General features: G+C 48.2%; 1 protein-coding gene across 1 annotated transcript; it reads right to left on the reverse strand.

Annotated features, from left to right (window-relative positions):
• Positions 1–2,581: 2,581 nt before the first annotated feature.
• Positions 2,582–20,228, reverse strand: SRXN1 (sulfiredoxin 1). Its single transcript, XM_063959119.1, has 2 exons — positions 19,970–20,228; positions 2,582–3,582 (listed from the first exon to the last, which is right to left on the reverse strand). Exons 1-2 carry the CDS (start codon positions 20,198–20,200, stop codon positions 3,379–3,381), a joined length of 435 nt encoding a protein of 144 aa, XP_063815189.1. The 5' UTR covers positions 20,201–20,228; the 3' UTR covers positions 2,582–3,378.
• Between the last annotated feature and the right edge of the window lie 5,442 nt (positions 20,229–25,670).

Here is a 25,670-nt window from a genome sequence, read left to right on the forward strand (position 1 = left end):
CCTCTGTGCATCTCGCATATATAGAAATGCATCCTTTAAATGCTCTATAGTCAATAAAATACTGTCCCTGTCAAGGGTATCAATATTTTCAGTCAGGGAATCCGACCAAGCCACCCCAGCGCTGCACATCCAGGCTGAGGCGATCGCTGGTCGCAGTATAACACCAGTATGTGTGTATATACCTTTTTAGGATATTTTTCAGCCTCTCAGCTGGCTCCTTGAGGGCGGCCCTATCTGGAGACGGTACCGCCACTTGTTTTGATAAGCGTGTGAGCGCCTTATCCACCCTAAAGGGTGTTTCCCAACGCGCCCTAACTTCTGGCGGGAAAGGGTATACCGCCAATAATTTTCTATCGGGGGAAACCCACGCATCATCACACACTTCATTTAATTTATCTGATTCAGGAAAAACTACAGGTAGTTTTTTCACACCCCACATAATACCCTTCTTGTGGTACTTGTAGTATCAGAAATATGTAACACCTCCTTCATTGCCCTTAACATGTAACGTGTGGCCCTAAAGGAAAATACGTTTGTTTCTTCACCGTCGACACTGGAGTCAGTGTCCGTGTCTGTGTCGACCGACTGAGGTAAATGAGCGTTTTACAGCCCCTGACGGTGTTTGAGACGCCTGGACAGGTACTAATTTGTTTGCCAGCCGTCTCATGTCGTCAACCGACCTTGCAGCGTGTTGACATTATCACGTAATTCCTTAAATAAGCCATCCATTCCGGTGTCGACTCCCTAGAGAGTGACATCACCATTTCAGGCAATTGCTCCGCCTCCTCACCAACATCGTCCTCATACATGTCGACACACACGTATCGACACACAGCACACACACAGGGAATGCTCTGATAGAGGACAGGACCCCACTAGCCCTTTGGGGAGACAGAGGGAGAGTTTGCCAGCACACACCAAAAACGCTATAATTATACAGGGACAACCTTTATATAAGTGTTTTTCCCTTATAGCATTTTAATATATATATACATATCGCCAAATGAGTTCCCCCCCTCTCTGTTTTAACCCTGTTTCTGTAGTGCAGTGCGGGGGAGAGCCTGGGAGCCTTCCCACCAGCATTTCTGTGAGGGAAAATGGCGCTGTGTGCTGAGGAGAATAGGCCCCGCCCCCTTTTCGGCGGGCTTCTTCTCCCGTTTTTCTGAGACCTGGCAGGGGTTAAATACATCCATATAGCCCCCAGGGGCTATATGTGATGTATTTTTAGCCAGAATAAGGTACTATCATTGCTGCCCAGGGCGCCCCCCCCCCCCCCAGCGCCCTGCACCCTCAGTGACCGCTGCTATGAAGTGTGCTGACAACAATGGCGCACAGCTGCAGTGCTGTGCGCTACCTTATGAAGACTGAAGAGTCTTCTGCCGCCGTTTCTGGACCTCTTCACTTTTCGGCATCTGCAAGGGGGGTCGGCGGCGCGGCTCCGGGACGAACCCCAGGGTGAGACCTGTGTTCCGACTCCCTCTGGAGCTAATGGTGTCCAGTAGCCTAAGAAGCCAATCCATCCTGCACGCAGGTGAGTTCACTTCTCTCCCCTAAGTCCCTCGTAGCAGTGAGCCTGTTGCCAGCAGGACTCACTGAAAATAAAAAACCTAACAAACTTTTACTCTAAGCAGCTCTTTAGGAGAGCCACCTAGATTGCACCCTTCTCGGCCGGGCACAAAAATCTAACTGAGGCTTGGAGGAGGGTCATAGGGGGAGGAGCCAGTGCACACCACCTGATCCTAAAGCTTTTACTTTTGTGCCCTGTCTCCTGCGGAGCCGCTAATCCCCATGGTCCTGACGGAGTCCCCAGCATCCACTTAGGACGTCAGAGAAAATAAATAACAAACAGAGTACAGGTAACAATGAGCACCACAATTCTCACAACATAATACAGCTTAGATATAAGTAGCGAGGGAGTGATCAGCGCACTACTAGGAGCTGGTGGCCACAGATAGAGATGAGCCTTTACCAGCAGGAGAAAAAGTGGGTAAAGATGGTCGCTGAGTAGGGGAGAGCTGTGAGAGAAATATGTCAAGAAGAGGGTTTTGACAACAAGAGGAAAGAGGGCCCTGCTCTGAGGAGCTAACAATCTGGTAGGAAGGGGCGACAGACAGATGACATGAGGTGTAAGCAGGCAGGAGGTAGCCTGATGGCAGGGTGTAAGCAAAGAAGAGATGGTCAAGGCATGAGGCAGGGAGATGGAGGAGCAGCCTCAGGACTAGGTTATGCATCGGAAAGGGTATGCTTTGATGAATAGTTGGGTTTTCAGTGCCCGTTTGAAGTTTTGCAAGGTCGGGGATAGTCTAATGGAGCGGGGGAGCGCGTTCCACTGAAGGGGTGCAGCACGGGCAAAATCTTGGATATCGAGCATGGGAAGCAGTGACCAGGGTAGAGGAGAGGCGACGGTCATTGGCCGACTGTAGGGGGCGGGAGGGAGTATGAAGGGAGAGGAGGTTGGAGATGTAGGGAGTACACCAACAACCTTTCATATACCCCTTTCAAAGTACTTGGAACTATGGAAAAACTGCATGAAATAATATAATAAATATATACTGTACATTTAGAACGGTATATTCTGGAATATCAATAGAATTCGTTTTATTTATCTCTGAATTTGAAATTCCAGTATAATAAGTGAAAATTATAATAAAATAATTCTAATACATTAAATGGCTCATGAATGATCAATTAGCAGCACCTATTTTTATGTAAATTAAATTAAGTCAAGAAAATACAGGGGCCCATATTTATCAAGCCTTGGAGAGTCATCAATTGCACAGTGATAAAGTACCAACCAATCAGCTCCTAACTGCCATGTTACAGACTGTGTTGGAAAAATGACAGTTTGGAGTTGATTGGTTGCTACTTTATCACCATACAATTTATCACTCTGGATAAATCTGGGCCTAATTTTCATTTCAATTGACTAAAAAAAACAACAACTTAGTATAATGTATGCAGTACACTACTGTAAATTACTACAAGGATATTATAAGTAATTGAGGAGTTCCAAGACCATATAAAAACCAATAATTTACAGTAGGGGTGTTGAATTCCTTATAATAATAATAATAATAATAATAATAATAATCAAGCTTTGGACACTAAATCAATGACATTAGGATCACCTTTTACACCATATTTGAATTAGTTCACACATTATATGCATTGTCATCATTTGGTATATTATGAAGTATTATACTGTATACAGGTTGTTCTATCAGATTAAAAAAATAAGGGTCTATATGAATACTTTTTGCATTTTTTTTCTATTTATGAAATCTTCCTTCATAGTTCGGATCTGGGAAAATCTTGTCCCATTATTGTCTTTGAACAAAGCTGTGATTTCCTAGTAGCCATACCGCAAGTCCATTTATCTTATTGCAAGTCTGGCGTACTGGAACCTAGGTATGTGCGTAGGTCACTGATAGAAGTCTGGATGATTTTGGCTGCAATAGTTTCCTTGTTGAGCCGTTGATGAGCTGCATAACGATGACATCCCCCAAAGGAATAGAAATAGTCCCCTCCATTCCGGCCTTTGATCCAGAGAACATCTATTGGTGGCACCAGGTCTGCATCCTCCTGTAGTAGAACATGTTACATTCTCACTTTAACATTGTGAAACATTTTAGAGCAACCTATAGATACATTCGGCAAGCCCCCAAATAAGATATGTGCAGTCTTTTTCAATAAAGGAGAAATGCATCAAACCTTCGAGAGAGAGAAAACTGCCAATAGTAGTGCATAGTACATGAGATGACCGTTAAAAGCTCATTAGTTGCTATGGGTAACTTCTCCACTTTATCTCTCTCACAGGTTTGATACAACTCCCCTTAAGTGTGGAATGTTAAAATCTCTCAGATTCCTCACATTTTCTGTCATCCTTTTTATATTGTAAGTATACAATTATTGTACGTATTGAAAGTAACAATAGCTCTACTTTACTTGGTAGTCAAAGCTAAGGTTTGAAGATACTGATCCCAAGGCAGAAATCATGCAGTGGCTTTAGGGGGTAATTCAGAGTGGATTGCAGCAGCAAATTTGTTAGCAGTTGGGCAATACCATGTGCACTGCAGGCGGGGGGGGGGGGGGGGGGGCGCAGATATAACATGTGCAGAGAGAGTTAGATTTGGGTGGGGTGTGTTCAGTCTGAAATCTAAATTGCAGTGTAAAAATAAAGCAGCCAGTATATACCCTGCACAGAAACAATATAACCCACCCAAATCTAACTCTCTCTGCAAATGTTATATCTGCTCCACCTGCAGTGCACATGGTTTTGCCCAACTGCTAACAAATTTGGCGATCAACTCTGAATTACCCCCTTAGACAAGAGTAATACGGGCTTGCACTGTGTGGACACCTATATAGCATCATTGATTAGAAAAGCTGTAATATAAAGGGCTGAATAAAACAACAGTAGTTAATCACATAGGGGGACATTTACTAAGCAGTGATAAGAGCGGAGAAGTGAGCCAGTGGAGAAATTGCCCCATCAACCAATCAGCAGCTCTAATTTAGTATAATTTTATAGTATGCAAATGATAGGTGTTACTTCAGTGCTGATTGGTTGCCATGGGCACTTCTCCACTGGCTCACTTCTCCGCTCTTATCACTGCTTAGTAAATGTCCCCCATAGTCACTTATTCCTTGTGAATTGTGAAGCCAGATTCTCAAATAATGGCTCAGCCCACAGATTGGATGTTTAGACAACAGGTTCACTAAAAACAAAATAAAAATAACAGAGAAATTGTATTAATATGCACTATAAATTTGGATTAGTATACCAGTAGGTATTTTATATATAAATTATGCCCCACAAGTTGCAGTGAAAGAAAATAGCTGAGTGATTTCATATTTTCCTGCATGAGAACGAAGAGTTAATCTTAAAATCAGATTGTCAAGGGAATAAAAGGAACACATGAATAAATACCCAGCAATGATTTATATCAGTGTTCCAGTCTGGTAATGTATAGGAGCAAAAGACAATTGACCATTTGCTCCCAAACCTTGAAAACAGACAAATTAGTTAAATCTATTTGATTTAACCAATTTATCTAAACAACCATTTTTGTCCATTTTCTGGCTTTTGGGAGCAAATGGCTGATTGTCATTTGCTCCCATACATTACCAGATTTTTGTTCCAACCAGAAAGATTGGGCAGATAATCGTATACTGTGCATCCAGTGACTGGCAGCCATGATGGTTTATCTTGTCATTTCTTTGTTTAGAGCAAAAACTATTAAAACTTGGAATAATATCTTTTTTTTTTTTTTAAAGCTATATGTTTTTCAGGTTGGGCTTTACATACTACGATTAAACAATTTTTTGGCATTGATACAAGATAACCAGAGAATAGTACCCCTATCAGGTATCAGACCTGGGGCCTACACAGGTATGACCCAGGTCTAAATTCTTGGGCAAGATGCGTTCACACTGAACCCCCGGTCTGCCCTGGAATTTGGGGTGTATTTAAAGGAGACTCTTTCATGTGTATTATTCAGCTCTTGATATTTGTTAATAGCAAATAATAAGAATTTACTTACCGATAATTCTATTTCTCGTAGTCCGTAGTGGATGCTGGGGACTCCGTCAGGACCATGGGGGATTAGCGGGCTCCGCAGGAGACAGGGCACATCTAAAAAGCTTTTTAGGTCACATGGTGTGTACTGGCTCCTCCCCCTATGACCCTCCTCCAAGCCTCAGTTAGGTACTGTGCCCGGACGAGCGTACACAATAAGGAAGGATCTTGAATCCCGGGTAAGACTCATACCAGCCACACCAATCACACCGTACAACTTGTGATCTGAACCCAGTTAACAGTATGATAACAAAACGAAGTAGCCTCTGAAAAAATGGCTCACAACAATAGTAATAACCCGATTTTTGTAACAATAACTATGTACAAGCATTGCAGACAATCCGCACTTGGGATGGGCGCCCAGCATCCACTACGGACTACGAGAAATAGAATTATCGGTAAGTAAATTCTTATTTTCTCTAACGTCCTAGTGGATGCTGGGGACTCCGTCAGGACCATGGGGATTATACCAAAGCTCCCAAACGGGCGGGAGAGTGCGGATGACTCTGCAGCACCGAATGAGAGAACTCCAGGTCCTCTTTAGCCAGAGTATCAAATTTGTAAAATTTTACAAACGTGTTCTCCCCTGACCACGTAGCTGCTCGGCAAAGTTATAATGCCGAGACTCCTCGGGCAGCCGCCCAGGATGAGGCCACCTTCCTTGTGGAATGGGCATCTACATATTTCGGCTGTGGCAGGCCTGCCACAGAATGTGCAAGCTGAATTGTACTACAAATCTAGCGTGCAATAGACTGCTTAGAAGCAGGAGCACCCAGCTTGTTGGGTGCATACAATATAAACAGCAAGTCAGACTTTCTGACTCCAGCCGTCCTAACTATATATATATATATATTATATATATATATATATATATATATATATATATATATATATATATATATATATATATATATATATATATATATATATATATATATATATATATATATATTTTTAGGGCCCTGACAACGTCTAGTAACTTGGAGTCCTCCAAGTCCCCAGTAGCCGCAGGCACCACAATAGGTTGTTTCAGGTGACAACGCTGACACCCCTTTAGGAAGAAACTGAAGACGAGTCCCAGTTCTGCCCTGTTCAAATGGAAAATTCTAATATGGGCTTTTGTAAAACAAAACCGCCCATTCTTTTTGACAATCGCCTGGCCGAGGCCAGGACTAACAACATGGTCACTTTCCATGTGAGATATTGGTCAACAGCATGGTCACTTTCCATGTGAGATATTTCAAATCCACAGATTTGAGCGGTTCAAACCAATATGATTTTAAGGAATCCCAACACTATGTTGAGATCTCACGGTGCCCCTAGAGGCACAAAAGAACTGTATATGGAATACACCCTTTACAATCTGGACTTCAGGAACTGAAGTCAATTTTTTCTGGAAGAAAATCTACAGGGCCGAAATTTAAATCTTAATGAACCCCAATTTGAGGCTCAAAACACTCCTGTTTTCAGGAAGTGCAGAATCGACCTAGTTGAATTTCCTTCGTGGAGCCTTCCTGGCCTTACCCACGCAACATATTTTCACCACATGTGGTGATGACGTTGTGCGGTCACCTCCTTCCTGGCTTTGACCAAGGTAGGTATGACCTCTTATGGAATGCCTTTTTCCCTGCAGAATCCGGTATTCAACCGCCATGCCGTCAAACGCAGCCGCGGTAATTCTTGGAAAAGACATGGTACTTGCTGAAGCAAGTCCCGTCTTAGCACCCCAGGCCCTTAGTCCTCTGTGAGCATCTCTTGAAGCTCCGGGTACCAAGTCCCTCTTGGCCCATCCGGAGCCACTAGTATAGTTCATACTCCTCTATGTCTTATAATTCTCAATACCTTGGTTATGAGAAACAGAGGAGGGAACCCATACACTGACTGGTACACCCACGGTGTTACCAGAACATCCACAGCTATCGCCTGAAGGTCTCATGACCTGGCGGAATACCTGTCCCGTTTTTCGGGCGGGACGCTATCATGTCCACCTTTGGTCTTTGCCAACGGTCCACAATCATGCTGAAAAACTTCCCTATGAAGTTTCCACTCTCCCGGGTGGAGGTCATGCCTGCTGAGGAAGTCTGCTTCCCAGTCGTCCACTCCCGGAAAGAACACTGCTGACAGTGCTATCACATGATTTTCCGCCTAGCGAAAAATCCTTGCAGTTTTGTCACTGCCCTCCTGCTTCTTGTGCCGCCCTTTCTGTTTACGTGGGCGACTGCCGTGATGTTATCCCACTGGATCAATACCGGCTGACCTTGAAGCAGAGGTCTTGCTAAGTTTAGAGCCTTATAAATTTGCTCTAAGCTTATTTATGCAGAGAGAATTCTCCAGACTTAATCACACATCCCTGGAAATTTTTTCCCTGTGTGACTGTTCTCCAGCCTCTCAGGCTGGCCTCCGTGGTCACCGGCATCCAATCCTGAATGCCAAATCTGCGGCCCTCTAGAAGATGAGCACTCTGTAATCACCACAGGAGAGACACCCTTGTCCTTGGATATAGGGTTATCCGCTGATGCATCTGAGGATGCGATCCGGACCATTTGTCCAGCAGATCCCACCGAAGAGTTCTTGCGGGAAATCTGCCGAATGGAATTGCTTCGTAATAAGCCACCATTTTTACCAGGACTCTTGTGCAATGATGCACTGACACTTTTCCTGGTTTTAGGAGGATCCCGATTAGCTCGGATAACTCCCTGGCTTTCTCCACTGGGAGAAACACGTTTTTCTGGACTGTGTCCAGAATCATCCCTATGAACAGTAGACGTGTCATCGGAAAAAGCTGCGATTTTGGAATATTTAGAATCCACTCGTGCTGACGTAGAACTACTTAAGATAGTGCTACTCCGACCTCCAACTGTTCTCTGGACCTTGCCCTTATCAGGAAAGCGTCCATGTTTCCTTTTAAGAAAAATCATCATTCCGGCCATTACCTTGGTAAAGACCCGGGGCGCCGTGGACAACCCAAACGGCAGCGTCTGAACTGATAGTGACAGTTCTGTACCAGGAACCTGAAGTACCCTTGGTGAGAAGGGCAAATTTGGACCTGTAGGTAAGCGTCCCTGATATCCAGTGACACCATATCGTCCCCTTCTTCCTGGTTCGCTATCACTGCTCTGAGTGACTCCATCTTGATTTGAACGCTTGTATGTAAGTGTTCAAATATTTCAGATCTCACCGAGCCGGTTGGCTTCAGTACCACAATATAGTGTGGAATACTACCCCCTTCCATGTTGTAAGAGGGGTACTTTGATTATCACCTGCTGGGAATACAGCCTGTGAATTGTGTGAGGGGGAGATGTCTCGAATTTCCAATGTACACCTGGGATACTACATGTAGGATCCCGGAGTTCCCTTGCGAGTGAGCCCCCTGCGTACTGAAACTCTTGAGATGACCCCCTACCGCACCTGAGTCCGCTTGTACGGCCCCAGCGTTATGCTGCGGACTTGGCAGAAGCTGTGAGGGGCTTCTGTTCCTGGGAATGGGCTGCTTGCTGCAGTCTTCTTCCCTTTCCTCTACCCCTGGGCAGATATGACTGGCCTTTGCCCGCCTGCCCCTATGGGGACGAAAGGACTGAGACTGAAAAGACTGTGTCCTTTTTTGCCGATATGTGATTCGGGGTAACAAAAAGTGGATTTTTCAGCTGTTGCCATGGCCACCAGGTCCGATGGACCGCCCCTTTATACGGCAATACTTCCACATGCCGTCTGGAATCTGCCTCACCTGACCACTGTCGTGTCTTCGTCTGGCAGATATGTAAATCACATTTACTCTTGATGCCAGAATGCAAATATCCCTCTGCGCATCACGCATATATAGAAATGCATCCTTAAAATGCTCTATAGTCAATAAAATCTTGTCCCTGTCAAGGGTATCAAAATTTTCAGTCAGGAAATCCGACCAAGCCCCCTCAGCGCTGCACATCCAGGCTGAGGCGATTGCTGGTCGTAGTATAACACCAGTATGTGTGTATATACTGTCATGATATTTTTCAGCTTCCTATCAGCTGGCTTCTTGAGGGCGGCCGTATCTAGAGACGGTAACGCCATGTTTTTATAAGCGTGTGAGCGCCTTATCCACCCTAAGGTGTGTTTCCCAACTCGCCCTTACTTCTGGCGGGAAAGGGTATACCGCCCATAACTTTCTATCGGAGGAACCCCACGTATCATCACACACTTCATTTAATTTATCTGATTCAGGCAAAACTACAAGTAGTTTATTCACACCCTACAAAATACCCTTATTTGTGGTACTTGTAGTATCAGAAATATGTAACAGCTCCTTCATTGCCCTTAACATGTAACTCGTGGCCCTAAAGGAAAATTACGTATGTTTCTTCACCGTCGACACTGGGGTCAGTGTCCATGTCTGTGTCTGTCGACCGACTGAGGTAAATGGGCGTTTTTACAAGCCCCTGACGGTGTCTGAGACGCCTGGACCGGTACTAATTTGTCCGCCGGCCATCTCATGTCGTCAACCGTCTTGCAGCGTGTTGACATTATCACGTAATTCCATAAGTAGACCATCCATTCCGGTGTCGACTCCCTAGAGAGTGACATCAACATTACAGGCAATTTGCTCCGCCTCCTCACCAACATTTTCCTCATACATGTCGACACACACGTACCGACATACAGCACACACACAGGGAATGCTCTGATAGAGGACAGGACCCACTAGCCCTTTGGGGAGACAGAGGGAGAGTTTGCCAGCACACACCAAAAGCGCTATAATGTATATAACAACCCTAGAAGGTGTTGTTTCTATATATGCGCTCTTAATATATCATTATATCGCCAATTTATGCCCCCCTTCTCTTTTAACCCTGTTTCTGTAGTGCAGTGCAGGGGAGAGTGGGAGCCTTCCTCACCAGCGGAGCTGATCAGGAAAATGGCGCTGAGTGCTGAGGAGAATAAGCTCCGCCCCCTTTTCGGCGGGCTTTTCCTCCCGGTTTTTTAATAACTGGCCTGGGTTAAAATACATACATATAGCCTTAATGGCTATATGTGATGTATTTATTTGCCAAATAGGTATTTATATTGCTGCCCAGGGCGCCCCCAGCAGCGCCCTGCACCCTCCGTGACCGTGTCAGTGAGCCGTGTGACAACAATGGCGCACAGCTGCAGTGTTGTGCGCTACCTCTCTGAAGACTGTGAAGTCTTCTGCCGCCTGTTTCCGGACCTCCGTTCCGCCGTCTTTCTTCAGCGTCTGTAAGGGGGATCGGCGGCGCGGCTCCGGGACGAACCCCAGGCTGACCTGTGTTCCGACTCCCTCTGGAGCTCAGTGTCCAGTAGCCTAAGACTTCAATCCTCCTGCACGCAGGTGAGTTGCCAGTCTCTCCCCTAAGTCCCTCGTTGCAGTGATCCTGTCGCCAGCAGGAATCACTGATTAGAAACCTAAAAAAAAAACTTTACTAAATAGCTCCTTAAGAGAGCCATCCAGTTTGCACCCTTCTCGGACGGGCACAAAAACCTAACTGAGGCTTGGAGGAGGGTCATAGGGGGAGGAGCCAGTACACACCATGTGACCTAAAAAGCTTTTTAGATGTGCCCTGTCTCCTGCGGAGCCCGCTAATCCCCCATGGTCCTGACGGAGTCCCCAGCATCCACTAGGACGTTAGAGAAATGTGGTTTTATTTCCTAGTTAAACACATTTTGCTATAAAGCTGTGCTGCTAACTAGGTCATTATTTTTTATTTTTTCTTACTAAGGTCATCCCACTCACATTCCCCCTCCCGGGTATGGGTCGTTGGGTCGACACAACTTAGGTCGACAGCCATTAGGTCGACCACTGAAGGTCGATATGGGCATTAGGTCAACATGCACTAGGTCGACATGGGCATGAGGTCGACATGTACTAGGTCGACAGGTGAAAAGGTCAACATGAGTTTTTGGACTTTTTTGGGTGTCGTTTTCTATGTAAAGTGACGGGGAACCCCAATTAGTGCTCACCATATTTCGGGAAAGGTGCCTCGCTCCGCTACCGCTGTGCTCGGCACAGGTTACCGTTCCCAATTGTAGTCCACGTGGATCGTAAAGTATGAAAAAGTAAAAAAATAAAAAAGGTGACAAACTCATGTCGACCTTTTGACCTGTCGACCTAGTACATGTCTACTTAATGCCCATGTCGACCTTCAGTGGTCGACCTAATGACTGTCGGCGTAAGTTGTGTCGACCTAACGACCGTATCCTCCCCTCCCACACCCAGCTATCAGCCAGTATTACCATTCCTCAGTTCCAGAGCTACTCTTCTTGTGTGTGAACTTCCTGTAAGTACTTTATACAGCATTTGCCCAGTCTGCTGTGTAATAGTCTAAACTTAGCTGGGTTATGTTATAGCCATTAGCCGAACAGCCAGACACTTTTCTTCTAATGGGCCCTACACACTTAGCAATAATACTGAAAGATGTGAACGATCTCGTTTATTAATGTACGAGATATCGTTCATATCTTTCAGTGTGTAGGCACCAATATTGAATGATGCACAACCCCGCGCTCGTTCATCATTGGTGCTGGGTCGTTTAGACATACATGCCAATATGGACAATTTCATCCATATTAGCATGCAGGGCTATGGGGCCGGGTGACGGGGGTAGTGAAGAAACTTCACATCCCCCCTCCCCCCCTCCTCCCCGTCACCCCCCTCCCCACCACCGCCGGGTCGTCCGTCGGCCGTAACAACCGTCGGGCATCTCGGCGGCAATTCCGCCAGTGTGTACGGCCATTAACCCAGGTTGGATGCATTCACACTACAGATGACCCAGGTCACACCCGAGAAAATCCCTGGTATAGAGTAGGATATTGGACCCCGGACTTCAACCGGGACACTTCTGTTCGCACATAGCAAATACCCGGGTCAATACATGTTCATAGGAAAAGAAAATATGGGTTTTTGCTTTATATCTGAAAGGGTGTGAAAGGGTTACTATACGGAAGACACAGCTTACCACTTACTATAGTATGCACAAAAAAGCTAAATAAAAATAAGAATTTACTCACCGGTAATTCTATTTCTCGTAGTCCGTAGTGGATGCTGGGGACTCCGTAAGGACCATGGGGAATAGACGGGCTCCGCAGGAGACTGGGCACTCTAAAGAAAGATTAGGTACTATCTGGTGTGCACTGGCTCCTCCCTCTATGCCCCTCCTCCAGACCTCAGTTAAGGAAACTGTGCCCGGAAGAGCTGACATTACAAGGAAAGGATTTTGGAATCCAGGGTAAGACTCATACCAGCCACACCAATCACACTGTACAACTTGTGATAAACTTACCCAGTTAACAGTATGAACAACAACTGAGCATCACTCAACCGATGCTACATAACCATAACCCTTTGTTAAGCAATAACTATATACACGTATTGCAGAAAGTCCGCACTTGGGACGGGCGCCCAGCATCCACTACGGACTACGAGAAATAGAATTACCGGTGAGTAAATTCTTATTTTCTCTAACGTCCTAGTGGATGCTGGGGACTCCGTAAGGACCATGGGGATTATACCAAAGCTCCCAAACGGGCGGGAGAGTGCGGATGACTCTGCAGCACCGAATGGGCAAACACCAGGTCCTCCTCAGCCAGGGTATCAAACTTGTAGAATTTTGCAAATGTGTTTGAACCCGACCAAGTAGCAGCTCGGCAAAGCAGTAATGCCAAGACCCCTCGGGCAGCCGCCCAAGAAGAGCCCACCTTCCTTGTGGAATGGGCTTTCACTGATTTTGGATGCGGCAATCCAGCCGCAGAATGAGCCTGCTGAATCGTGTTACAGATCCAGCGAGCAATGGTTTGCTTTGAAGCAGGAGCACCCAACTTGTTGGATGCATACAGGATAACAGCGAGTCAGTTTTCCTGACTCCAGCCGTCCTGGCAACATAGATCTTCAAAGCCCTGACTACATCAAGCAACTTGGAATCCTCCAAGTCACGAGTAGCCGCAGGCACCACAATGGGTTGGTTCAAATGAAAAGATGACACCACCTTTGGCAGAAACTGCGGACGACTCCGCAATTCTGCCCTATCCATATGGAAAACCAGATAGGGGCTTTTACATGACAAAGCCGCCAATTCTGACACACGCCTAGCTGAGGCTAAGGCCAACAGCATGACCACTTTCCACGTGATATACTTTAGCTCCACTGTCTTAAGTGGCTCAAACCAGTGGGATTTCAGGAAACCCAAGACCACGTTAAGATCCCAAGGTGCCACTGGTGGCACAAAAGGAGGCTGAATATGCAGCACTCCCTTAACAAACGTCTGTACCTCAGGCAGTGAAGCCAGTTCTTTTTGAAAGAAAATGGATAGGGCCGAAATCTGGACCTTTATGGACCCTAATTTTAGGCCCATAGTCACACCTGACTGTAGGAAGTGCAGGAATCGACCCAGCTGGAATTCCTCTGTAGGGGCCTTCCTGGCCTCACACCAAGCAACATATTTTCGCCATATACGGTGATAATGTTTTGCGGTCACGTCCTTCCTAGCCTTTATCAGCGTAGGAATAACTGCATCCGGAATGCCCTTTTCTGCTAGGATCCGGCGTTCAACCGCCATGCCGTCAAACGCAGCCGCGGTAAGTCTTGGAACAGACAGGGCCCCTGTTGCAACAGGTCCTGTCTGAGAGGCAGAGGCCATGGGTCCTCTGTGAGCATTTCTTGCAGTTCCGGGTACCAAGTCCTTCTTGGCCAATCCGGAACAATGAGTATTGTTCTCACTCCTCTTTTTCTTACGATTCTCAGTACCCTGCGTATGAGAGGAAGAGGAGGAAACACATAGACCGACTGGAATACCCACGGTGTCACCAGTGCGTCCACAGCTATCGCCTGAGGGTCCCTTGACCTGGCGCAATACCTCTTTCATTTTTTGTTGAGGCGGGACGCCATCATGTCCACCTGTGGCAGTTCCCATCGATTTACAATCTGCGTGAAGAATTCTTGATGAAGTCCCCACTCTCCCGGGTGGAGGTCGTGTCTGCTGAGGAAGTCTGCTTCCCAGTTGTCCACTCCCGGAATGAACACTGCTGACAGTGCTTGCACGTGATTCTCCGCCCAACGAAGAATCCTGGTGGCTTCCGCCATTGCCACCCTGCTTCTTGTGCCGCCCTGGCGGTTTACATGAGCGACTGCCGTGATGTTGTCTGACTGAATCAGCACTGGTTGGTCTCGAAGCAGAGGCTCCGCTTGACTCAGGGCGTTGTATATGGCCCGTAGCTCCAGGATATTTATGTGCAGACAAGTCTCCTGACTTGACCACAGCCCTTGGAAGTTTCTTCCTTGAGTGACTGCCCCCCACCCTCGGAGGCTTGCATCCGTGGTCACCAGGACCCAGTCCTGTATGCCGAATCTGCGGCCCTCGAGGAGGTGAGCACCTTGCAGCCACCACAGAAGAGACACCCTGGCCCTGGGGGACAGGGTGATCATCCGATGCATCTGAAGATGCGATCCGGACCACTTGTCCAGCAGATCCCACTGAAAGATCCTCGCATGGAACCTGCCGAAGGGAATGGCTTCGTATGACGCCACCATCTTTCCCAGGACTCGTGTGCAGTGATGCACCGACACCTGTTTTGGATTTAGGAGGTCTCTGACCAGAGTCACGAGCACCTGAGCCTTCTCCTCCGGGAGAAACACCTTCTTCTGGTCTGTTTCCAGAATCATGCCCAGGAAGGGCAGACGCGTCGCAGGAATCAGCTGCGACTTTGGAATGTTCAGAATCCAGCCGTGCTGATGCAACACTTCCTGGGAGTGTGCTACGCTGATCAGCAACTGCTCCCTGGGCCTCGCCTATATGAGGAGATCGTCCAAGTATGGGATAATTGTAACCCCTTGCTTCCGAAGGAGCACCATCATTTCCGCCATCACCTTGGTAAAAACTCTCGGTGCCGTGGACAGGCCAAACGGCAACGTCTGGAATTGGTAATGACAGTACCGTACCACAAACCTGAGGTACTCCAGATGAGGCGGATAAATGTGGACATGCAAGTAAGCATCCTTGATGTCCAGAGACACCATAAAATCCCCCTCTACCAGGCTTGCAATGACCGCTCTGAGCGATTCCATTTTGAACTTGAATTTCTTCAGATAAAAGTTCAGGGATTTTAAATATAAAATGGGTCTGACCGAACCGTCCGGTTTCGGTACCACAAACATAGTGGAATAGTAGCCCCTTCAGTGATCGCGCTGAGCCCAAAAAAAAGTGGGTCCCAGGGACCCCTCACTTTTGAAAATTGGGGTCCTACCGGTCTTTTTCTGGGTCCCATCGGAATGAAGGTTCTTTTAAACTTAATCTTGTTTGGACACTACAAAAGTGTTGCAAGCTGGGGTGATGGGGGTGACAATGCTGCTGGGCTGTGTAACATTAGGCAGGAAGTGAATTGGTGTCCCACCTCCCAGACCGCAAAGCAGAGGGAATGCGCGCCACAAAATTTTAGGGGCGTGGCTTCGTGGGGAAGGGGCGTGACCACATAATAGTGCCAATTCACATTACACCACACAGTAGTGCCGTTTATACACATTGCACCAGGTAGAACCTCCTATGCACACTGCGCCAGGTAGAGCACTTTATACATATTGCGGCAGGTACAGCACGTTATACACTTTGCACCAGGTAGAGCACGTTATACACAATGCACCAGGTACAGCACGTTATACACAATGCACCAGGTACAGCACGTTATACACAATGCACCAGGTACAGCACGTTATACACAATGCACCAGGTACAGCACGTTATACACAATGTGCCCAGTAAAGCACGTTATACACAATGCGCCCGGTAGAGCATGTTATACACACTGCACCAGGTAAGAGCACTGAGGCACACTGCACCAGGTAAGAGCACTGAGGCACACTGCACCAGGTAAGAGCACTGAGGCACACTGCACCAGGTAAGAGCACTGAGGCACACTGCACCAGGTAAGAGCACTGAGGCACACTGCACCAGGTAAGAGCACTGAGGCACACTGCACCAGGTAAGAGCACTGAGGCACACTGCACCAGGTAAGAGCACTGAGGCACACTGCACCAGGTAAGAGCACTGAGGCACACTGCACCAGGTAAGAGCACTGAGGCACACTGCACCAGGTAAGAGCACTGAGGCACACTGCAGTAATCACCGTCGTCCCCCCCCCCCCCGGGCCGTAGCAGACACAGGGACACAGACAGGGAACGCACCACACGTGCAGGGATCGGCGTCCTCCGTGATCTAGTGGGTAAAGCTGGGCAAAGTACCTGGGGCTTCCCGCGGTGCCGTCTGAGGCAGTGGCCGCGCTACCGCTCTTGCCTTTGATGTGTTCTCTCAAAGCAAGTGCGGTAGCGCGGCCACTGCCTCAGACGGCACCGCGGGAAGCCCCAGGCACTTTGCCCAGCTTTACCCACTAGATCACGGACTCTGATCCCTGCACATAATTGCCAGCACCTCTCAGAGTCCCTGTGGCAACCCCCGTCCCCCATCCGCACTATAAACTTACGGACACCGAGTCACCCTTCCTCTGCAAGCAGCCTGGCGCCAAAGAGGAGGGGAAACTGGCTCCACCTCCTCTTTATATCATTCAGCACGGGGCCTGCATGTCAGTTAAACAAATCCCCCTTACAGATTGGCGGAATGAGGAGCGCGTCCCCGGGGACCCGCCCACTTTGTAAACTTGAGTCCCGTGTCTTCAAAAACGGGTAAAAAACGCGCTATAGCGCGTTTTTGCGATCACTGCCCCTTCCCCGTTGAAGGGGGGGAACCTCTACCACCACCTGCTGGAGAAAAAGTTTGTGAATTGCCGCCAACACTATCTCCCTTTCCATGGGGGAAGTTGGTAAGGCCGATTTTAGGTAACGGTGAGGGGGCGTCACCTCGAATTCCAGCTTGTATCCCTGAGACACAATTTGTATAGCCCAAGGATCCACCTGTGAGCGAACCCACTGGTGGCTGAAATGTCGGAGACGCGCCCCCACGGCTCCTGGCTCCGCCTGTGGAGCCCCAGCGTCATGCGGTGGATTTAGTGGAAGCCGGGGAAGACTTTTGTTCCAGGGAACTAGCTGCATGGTGCAGCTTTTTTCCTCTACCCCTGCCTCTGGCAAGAAAGGACGCACCTCTGACCTTCTTGCTCTTCTGAGAACAAAAGGACTGCATTTGGTAATACGGTGCATTCTTAGGCTGTGGAGGGACATAAGGCAAGAAATTTGACTTCCCAGCCGTAGCTGTGGAAACTAGGTCCGAGAGACCGTCCCCAAATAATTCCTCACCCTTATAAGGTAAGACCTCCATGTGTTTTTTAGAGTCGGTTGTATAAACAGACTTCAGGATAGCTTCCTGCTTTCTATCCGCAGGATCCTTTAGGGCGGCCGTATCCTGAGACGGCAGGGCCACCTTCTTAGACAAGCGTGTCAACGCCTTGTCTACCCTAGGGGAGGATTCCCAGCGTAACCTGTCCGTTGGCGGGAAAGGATACGCAATAAGTAATCTCTTGGAAATTATCACCTTCCTGTCAGGGGAATCCCACGCTTTTTCACATAATTCATTTAATTAATGTGAAGGGGGAAAAGTCACTTCATGCTTTTTCTCCCCATACATATAAATCCTCTTGTCAGGGACAGGATTTTCCTCAGAAATGTGTAATACATCCTTCATTGCTACAATCATGTAGCGGATGGCTTTAGTCATTTTAGGCTGCAACTTTGCCTCATCGTCATCGACACTGGAGTCAGATTCCGTGTCGACATCTGTGTCAACTATCTGGGATAGTGTGCGCTTTTGAGACCCTGACGGCCTCTGCGCTGTAGGATCAGGCATGGGTTGAGACCCTGACTGTCCCAAGGTTACAGTTTTATCCAATCTGTTATGCAAGGAGTTTACATTATCATTTAACACCTTCCACATATCCATCCAATCAGGTGTCGGCACCGTCGGCGGCGACACCTCACTCAGCTGCACTTGTTCTGCCTCCACGTATCCTTCCTCATCAAACATGTCGACACAGGCGTACCGACACACAGCACACACACAGGGAATGCTCTGACTGAGGACAGGACCCCACAAAGGCTTTTGGGGAGACAGAGAGAGAGTATGCCAGCACACACCCCAGCGCTATATAACCCAGGGATTACACTGTACCTTAGTGTTTACCCCGTAGCTGCTGTTAAATATATCTCTGCGCCTAAATTTATGTGCCCCCCCCCCCCTCTCTCTCTCTTTTTTACCCTCTATTGCACCTGAATACTGCAGGGGAGAGCCTGGGGAGCGTCCTTCCAGCGGAGCTGTGAAGAGAAAATGGCGCTGGTGTGCTGAGGAAGAAGGCCCCGCCCCCTCAGCGGCGGGCTTCTGTCCCGCTTTAATGTGTAAAAAATGGCGGGGGCTCGGGCATATATACAGTCCCAGACTGTATATATGTCTATTTTTGCCAAAAAGGTAATTAATTGCTGCCCAGGGCGCCCTCCCCCCCTGCGCCCTACAGTGACCGGAGTGTGCGGTGTGCTGTGGGAGCAATGGCGCACAGCTGCAGTGCTGTGCGCTACCTTAAGTGAAGACAGGAGTCTTCAGCCGCCGATTTCGATGTCTTCATGCTTCTGCTGCTTCTGTACTTCTGGCTCTGCGAGGGGGACGGCGGCACGGCTCCGGGAATGGACGATCAAGGTTAGGTACCTGTGTTCGATCCCTCTGGAGCTAATGGTGTCCAGTAGCCTAAGAAGCGCTACCTAGCTGCCATGAGTAGGTTTGCTTCTCTCCCCTCAGTCCCTCGTAGCAGAGAGTCTGTTGCCAGCAGAAGCTCTCTGAAAATGAAAAACCTGACAAAATACTTTCTTTTCTAGCAGGCTCAGGAGAGCCCACTAGGAGCACCCAGCTCTGGCCGGGCACAGATTCTAACTGAGGTCTGGAGGAGGGGCATAAAGGGAGGAGCCAGTGCACACCAGATAGTACTGAATCTTTCTTTAAAGTGCCCAGTCTCCTGCGGAGCCCGTCTATTCCCCATGGTCCTTACGGAGTCCCCAGCATCCACTAGGACGTTAGAGAAATGTACTTAAAACACTCACAAAGCATAATCTGGCCAAGCTAATAAGTGCAAATGGAGAGATCACACTTTGCCAGTCTCAAGTGGCTAACTAGTACTGTCATCATCATCCGCAATAATACAACTTTCTCCAGACTTTACGCATCTTTTTCCTGGTCTGCAAATGCTTGCACTTGCGCATACATGTACTTGGCTTATGTTCCAATGCTTCTTTTCTGCTCATCCAGATGCAGGGAGACTACACACATCTGCATATGTGTGCTCATACTGTTATAGGCATGTACAGTTTCAATTCATAAAATCTGCTATACCACGAGGATGTGTGCTCTGCTCATCAGTAGGACAAAACTGAAAGGACACTACTAACAGTCAGAAACTATTACAGGCAAATCGTGGTATCATTACCTGGAGGGTTTCCATAAGACTCTGAACCTTACTCTCCTCTAGGACAGATGGGATGGGTCTGATCAGCACCCTCATTGGGACGTTATGGGTGGTAGGGATGTGACTGGAATGAATGCTCCTGCTTTCCTGGATCGTGCTCTCTGTCATCATCCTGCGAGCTTGGCCCATACCATTTAGCAAATGCACACTTCGACTCAGGCTGAATATCTGTTTCAGCTGCCTGTGATACATTCTTGCAGACTTCCGGGCTGTCCCACTTTTATCTGGAATGAACCACTTTGTCATAAATATGGGGAAAATAAATAATAATAACTGATATTAAATGAAACTTGCAAATTGTAAATAAATATTTCTCAGCTTCTGAATTTACAATAATGACACACAAATGTGAATGGTAACGACAAAAAGTTGTGTCAGTTTCCCTGTGTCCTCACCCCTCTGTCACTAAGTGGTGCAGTCTGGAAGCTGAATCAGTATGAATCAGCAAAGCAATGATGTACGGATGAATGATGAGCACTTCCCTTGGACTGTAGTGAGCCATGAGACATGCTGGTGCTGAGTCCATGCCATTACATAACCTGTGCTTATTGTCAGAGCCACAGGATGTGTGTTTATACTGCTTTATTTGTGTGTGCTGGCAGAGTTCCATTGCATTCACCAAAGATTCTGCCTTTTAGATCTTAAAACATTAGGTGCAAGGGTATACTGATGATGATGATGATGATTATTATTATTATTTAGGATGAAGCAAGAAGTATGAAAACAGTTATGCATATTTTCAGTACAAAAACACGTTAGCATATAAGGCATCCATACATTTATTTAAATTAACCAACCAACCAACCAACCAACCAACCAACCAACCAACCAATATATACAACTATCTTACCACTAAAAATAACCACATGGATACATAATGCTTTGGTTTAAAGATCATCATTTTTTTAATTAAAGGGATGCCCCTGAGTTGTACTTGGAGTAGGAGGCAAAGAAGGACGCTATAAACACTCAGTTAAAGCCAGATATGATTTTAAACTAAATTAGGAGGCGACTTATATGCCCCCCTGTGGCAAATATAAGCTGAGTGACAAAAACTCACAACCTCTTACTGAAGCATAATAGGAGTATATCTGCAGAGACTGATGCCCAAAGTCCTCCCCTCACCAGCTACCCTACAAAATTTGAATCAAATGGTATGTGCCCCACACATACCTCCCAACTTTCCAAGACCCTGTGTCGGGACACTCGCACAGCAGTGCCGTGTGCGACCCGAAAAGGGGATATGGCTTAGAGTGGGAAGGCGTGATCTCAGACGAGTGGGCGTGACCGGGTGCCACGGACCCGTTTTCAGCATTTTGTGTTCTCCGAGCAGCCCGGCAGCCCCCTGCTGCCCTCCCAGCATTGAAAAGATGCAGCGTGCGTGCGCAGGACATCTATTCAGAGATCACTTGCTGCTTTGCAGGGCAGCGGGTGGTCAAAGCCTCCCCCATCTGACGCCCCCCGCCCGCGGGACACTGCGACCCGCGGGAGGGACAGCGGGACAGTGTCCGAATAACGGGACTCTCCCGCTGAAATCGGGACAGTTGGGAGGTATGCCCACAGCAGCTTCTTACACCTTATGTTGCCGCTGGTTTGTAGCGCCTTCCCACCCAACAGCCCTTATAAAATGAAGAGTTAGTAAAAAGAGAGAAACCAAAAGGAAGAATAGGAAAATTGAAGGGAGGGACAAACACCATCTGGCAAGATGGCTGTCAAGATCACCATCACCACACAAACCCCAATCCTAATCTACCTGGTAGCAGTTGACAATTCTAAACCAATTACAAAAAAACTAAGGACTCATATAGGGAAGTAATCATGAACAAACTGTGAAATTAGAATTTTTAGTTTTCAATTCTCATCCTTTCATTTCACAGTTTTTTCACTATTCACCATGCCTCTCTAATAAAAATATCACTTCTGAAAAACTGCTATTTTTGGGAAGCAATTTTTCAGATAAGTGATATTTTTACCCCTGCAGCTGAGACATTCATAAGGATTTCCTCACACTGCGCATGTACATTTAACTTTTTATTTTTATCCCCCTGTTGGTCTGCCCCACCTTCCGCCCTGGCACTCTGCTGTAGCTGTGGGACTCCCGCAGCCCTCCCTTCCCCCCGAGGCGGTGACCCGCTGCACCTATCTGCAGCCCCCCTTTGTCAGCACTGATTACCGGGGCTGAAGGGAACACCCCCCGCTGAATGAATAGTACTTAAAGTGCACTAGGTGTCCAGTGGTATTGGATATATTACCGCTTGGTCAGCCGTCCATAGGGAAACAGCAGCTGCACTCAGATTTAATACAGTCTGCCAAAGAGGTTTGCAATCCTCTTTCCCAGGTGGCTGCTGAAAGAGCCGGCCCTAGCCAATTTGATGCCCTAGGCAAAATTTTGTCTGGTGCCCCCTAGCACCGCCGCTAGTTCTGCATCTGACCCAGCAACTCTCAGGCAGTTCAACCCTGCATAATGCCACACAGTAATTCCCATAATACACATAATTCCACACAGTAATGCACCTTACACATATGCCCCACATTAGTAATGCCCATAATACACATAATGCCACACAGTAATGCACCTGACACATATAATGCTAGTAGCTTTTTTATAAAACTTATGACTGCGTTTTGTGAGATGGGGGTGGCAGGATGGGTGGGTGCGTGCTTGCGCTCGCACCCGTCAAAGGGGCACCCATATAAGGGATGTGACCTCACTGGGTATGCCATCCTTTGCAAGTCTCACCCTTTATTTTCGCTTGCTCGTTGGATACAGATAGCAGCAATGTCCAGATACTGCCACACTTGCTGGTTATACAAAAAGATCAGTATCAAACATGTAGCAACTGTCCAGTCTCTTCACTGTTCAGTGTGTTTGCTGGTGTCTGTTACTCCCGGCAACTGCATGCCCGGTCTGCTGTGTCCGAAAGTCACGCTGCACTGATGTTTCATATAGAAATAGCGCAATGCAACTTACTGACCACGTTACAGTACTGGAAGGCAGGGGAATTTTATGGCATGGACTGACTAGGAAATAAAGGTGGTCATTCCGAGTTGATCGCAGCCAGCAACTTTTTGCTGCTGCTGCGATCAATAGTCCACGCCTATGGGGGAGTGTATTTTAGCTTAGTAGAGCTGCGACCGCTTGTGCAGCCCTGCTAAGCTAAAAAAAATTGAAGCAGAAGTAGACCAGCCCTGGACATACTTACCCTGTGTGGTGGATCCAGCGATGATGGGCCCGGCTTTGACGTCACACCTCCGCCCTCTGTTGTCCTGGACACGCCTGCGTTTTACTCACCACTCCCCGAAAACGGTCTCCAACGGTCCGGATCCGCCCTGCCACGCCTCCTTCCTGTCAATCTTCTTAGTGGTCGCCTCTGCGACCGCTTCCGTCGGTAGCCGCGACGTAACCCGGTGACCTCTGTCGCCGGGCAACGTCGCTAATGCGCACAGCGGCAGCCGCGCATGCGCATTCCGCACCCGTTCGCACCGCATTGAAAAACCGCTGCGTGCGAACGGGTCGGAATGACCCCCAAATTGTGGTGAGAACACTGCCCATGTTATGTCCCTGCAGACAACTGGGGTTTGCACAGGGATAGGACACACACACAGGATGGCAGGGTTCCTTCCCCCATGTACACAAGCAGTATAGGTGATGTCAGATTTATGTGAAGCAGTCTTCCACAATACACATGTGGTATCATAAGGAGCCATCCAGTAATAACCTTATATAGTCAGTGAAAATGTCACATGTCCAGGAATTGCAGTTACCAGGCTTCTGCTGTCTCTCACAAGTCAGGGGTATTCAAGCATGTTGGAGGGAGTTTAACTTACTTTAAGGGTGTCACGACGCCGCCGCGGTCCTCATACTTACCCCTCCGGGCGCGCTGGGTCTCCGTGCGGCCATCCTCGCTGGCGGGTCCCGGCGTCCGGCGCTCCGTCCGGCCGGCGTGTGCGCCCGGCGTCCACGGGAGGTGCGGGTGACGTCATCAGGGCTTCCTCCAATCAGGCCCTGGCGGGAAGTTCAAATTCAGACGCCGGGCAGTGCTCCGGCGCCTGAGTATCATCGTTGCTTCTGTACCTGTGATCTCCAGAGCTCCCGTGCTTCCAGCGTCCCGTGCTTCCAGCACCTCCGTGCCTCAGCACTTCAGTGTCTCCAGTGTATCCGTGCCTCAGCACCTCCGTGCCTCAGCGTCTCCGTGCCTCAGCATCTCCGTGCCTCAGCACCTCAGTGTCTCCAGTGTCTCCGTGCCTCAGCACCTCCGTGCCTCAGCGTCTCCGTGCCTCAGCACCTCCGTGCCTCAGCATACCTCCGTGCTTCCAGCACCTCCGTACCTCAGCGTCTCCGTGCCTCAGCACCTCAGTGTCTCCAGTGTCTCCGTGCCTCAGCGCCTCTGTGCCTCAGCACCTCCGTGCCCTCAGCACCTCCGTGCCTCAATACCTCCGTGCCTCAATACCACCGTGCCTCCAGCACCTCTGTGCCTCAGCACTCAGCACCGCTGTGCCCCGTGCCTCCAGCACTTCTGTACCTCAGCACTCAGCATCGCTGTGTCTCCGGCACCTCCGTGCCTCAATACCTCGTGCCTCAATACCTCCGTGCCTCCAGCACCTTTGTGCCTCCAGCACCACTGAGTCTTCAAGCATCACAACGTCTCTAAGCGCTTCAGCGCCTTCAAAAACACCTCAGTACCTTTAGCATTTCGGTGCCTCTAGTACCTCAGTGCCTCCAGCACCCCAACATCGCTCACTGTAGCTTTTGGTACTCTCCACCAATTCATCAACCCCTTTACAAGTCTTGTCTTTCAGGAGACCTTCAAGCATTCACCCGTGCCTCCTGCCTACCGTCTTAATCCTGTATGAGGAAGACCTACATCCAACCATCTCTACTGCGACCCAGTAGCGGTTCCTCTTCCCGGTCACCGGAAGAAGCCCCGAGTCCACAACACTTTCCAACCAGGTCAGTGATAAAGGGACAGTGTGCATTCTATTTGACAAATGTAAACAACAGTGTATACAAGTACCGATTGAACACATTTGGAAAGTAACAGTTTGCAGATTGTCCCTCCCAGCATGAGATACTGCAGGGACATGCTTGGATGCCCCTAGACATGCTTGGATGCCCTAGGCAAATGCCTAGCCTGCCTATAGCTAAGGCCGGCTCTGGCTGCTGATATACATTATTGTATCAGCACTATTCAGTACAGCGCTTAAGACTGCTTTTTGTTTTGCAAGTTAATGTGCAGTTTGGATACAGTGCGAGCAGGGCCGGTGCTAGGGTGTCCGGCAGCCCCCTGCAAACAATACATTTGCGCCCTCCCATATGTAATAAAGGGACAGTACTCGCCAAAGAGGCGTGGTCTCACATGGAAGGGGCGTGGCCACATAATAGTGTCCCCAATTCAAATTACGCCACACAGTATCACAATCGTATTCACATTATACCACACGTAGTGCCCCTGATTCATATTGCACCAAATAGTTGTGTGCCTAATTCACATTACGACAAACAGTAGTGCTCCTTATGCACAATACCCACAGTAGTGTCCCTTATACAAATAACACCTGCAGTGGTAGTGCCACACAAAATGCCCACAATGATAGCGTGCCTAATACATAATGCTCACAGTAGTCATGCCACACAGAACGCCCACAGTAGTCATGCCACACA

Source organism: Pseudophryne corroboree, chromosome 3 (assembly GCF_028390025.1).
Source record: "Pseudophryne corroboree isolate aPseCor3 chromosome 3, aPseCor3.hap2, whole genome shotgun sequence".
NCBI classification, from domain to species: Eukaryota; Metazoa; Chordata; class Amphibia; order Anura; family Myobatrachidae; genus Pseudophryne; species Pseudophryne corroboree.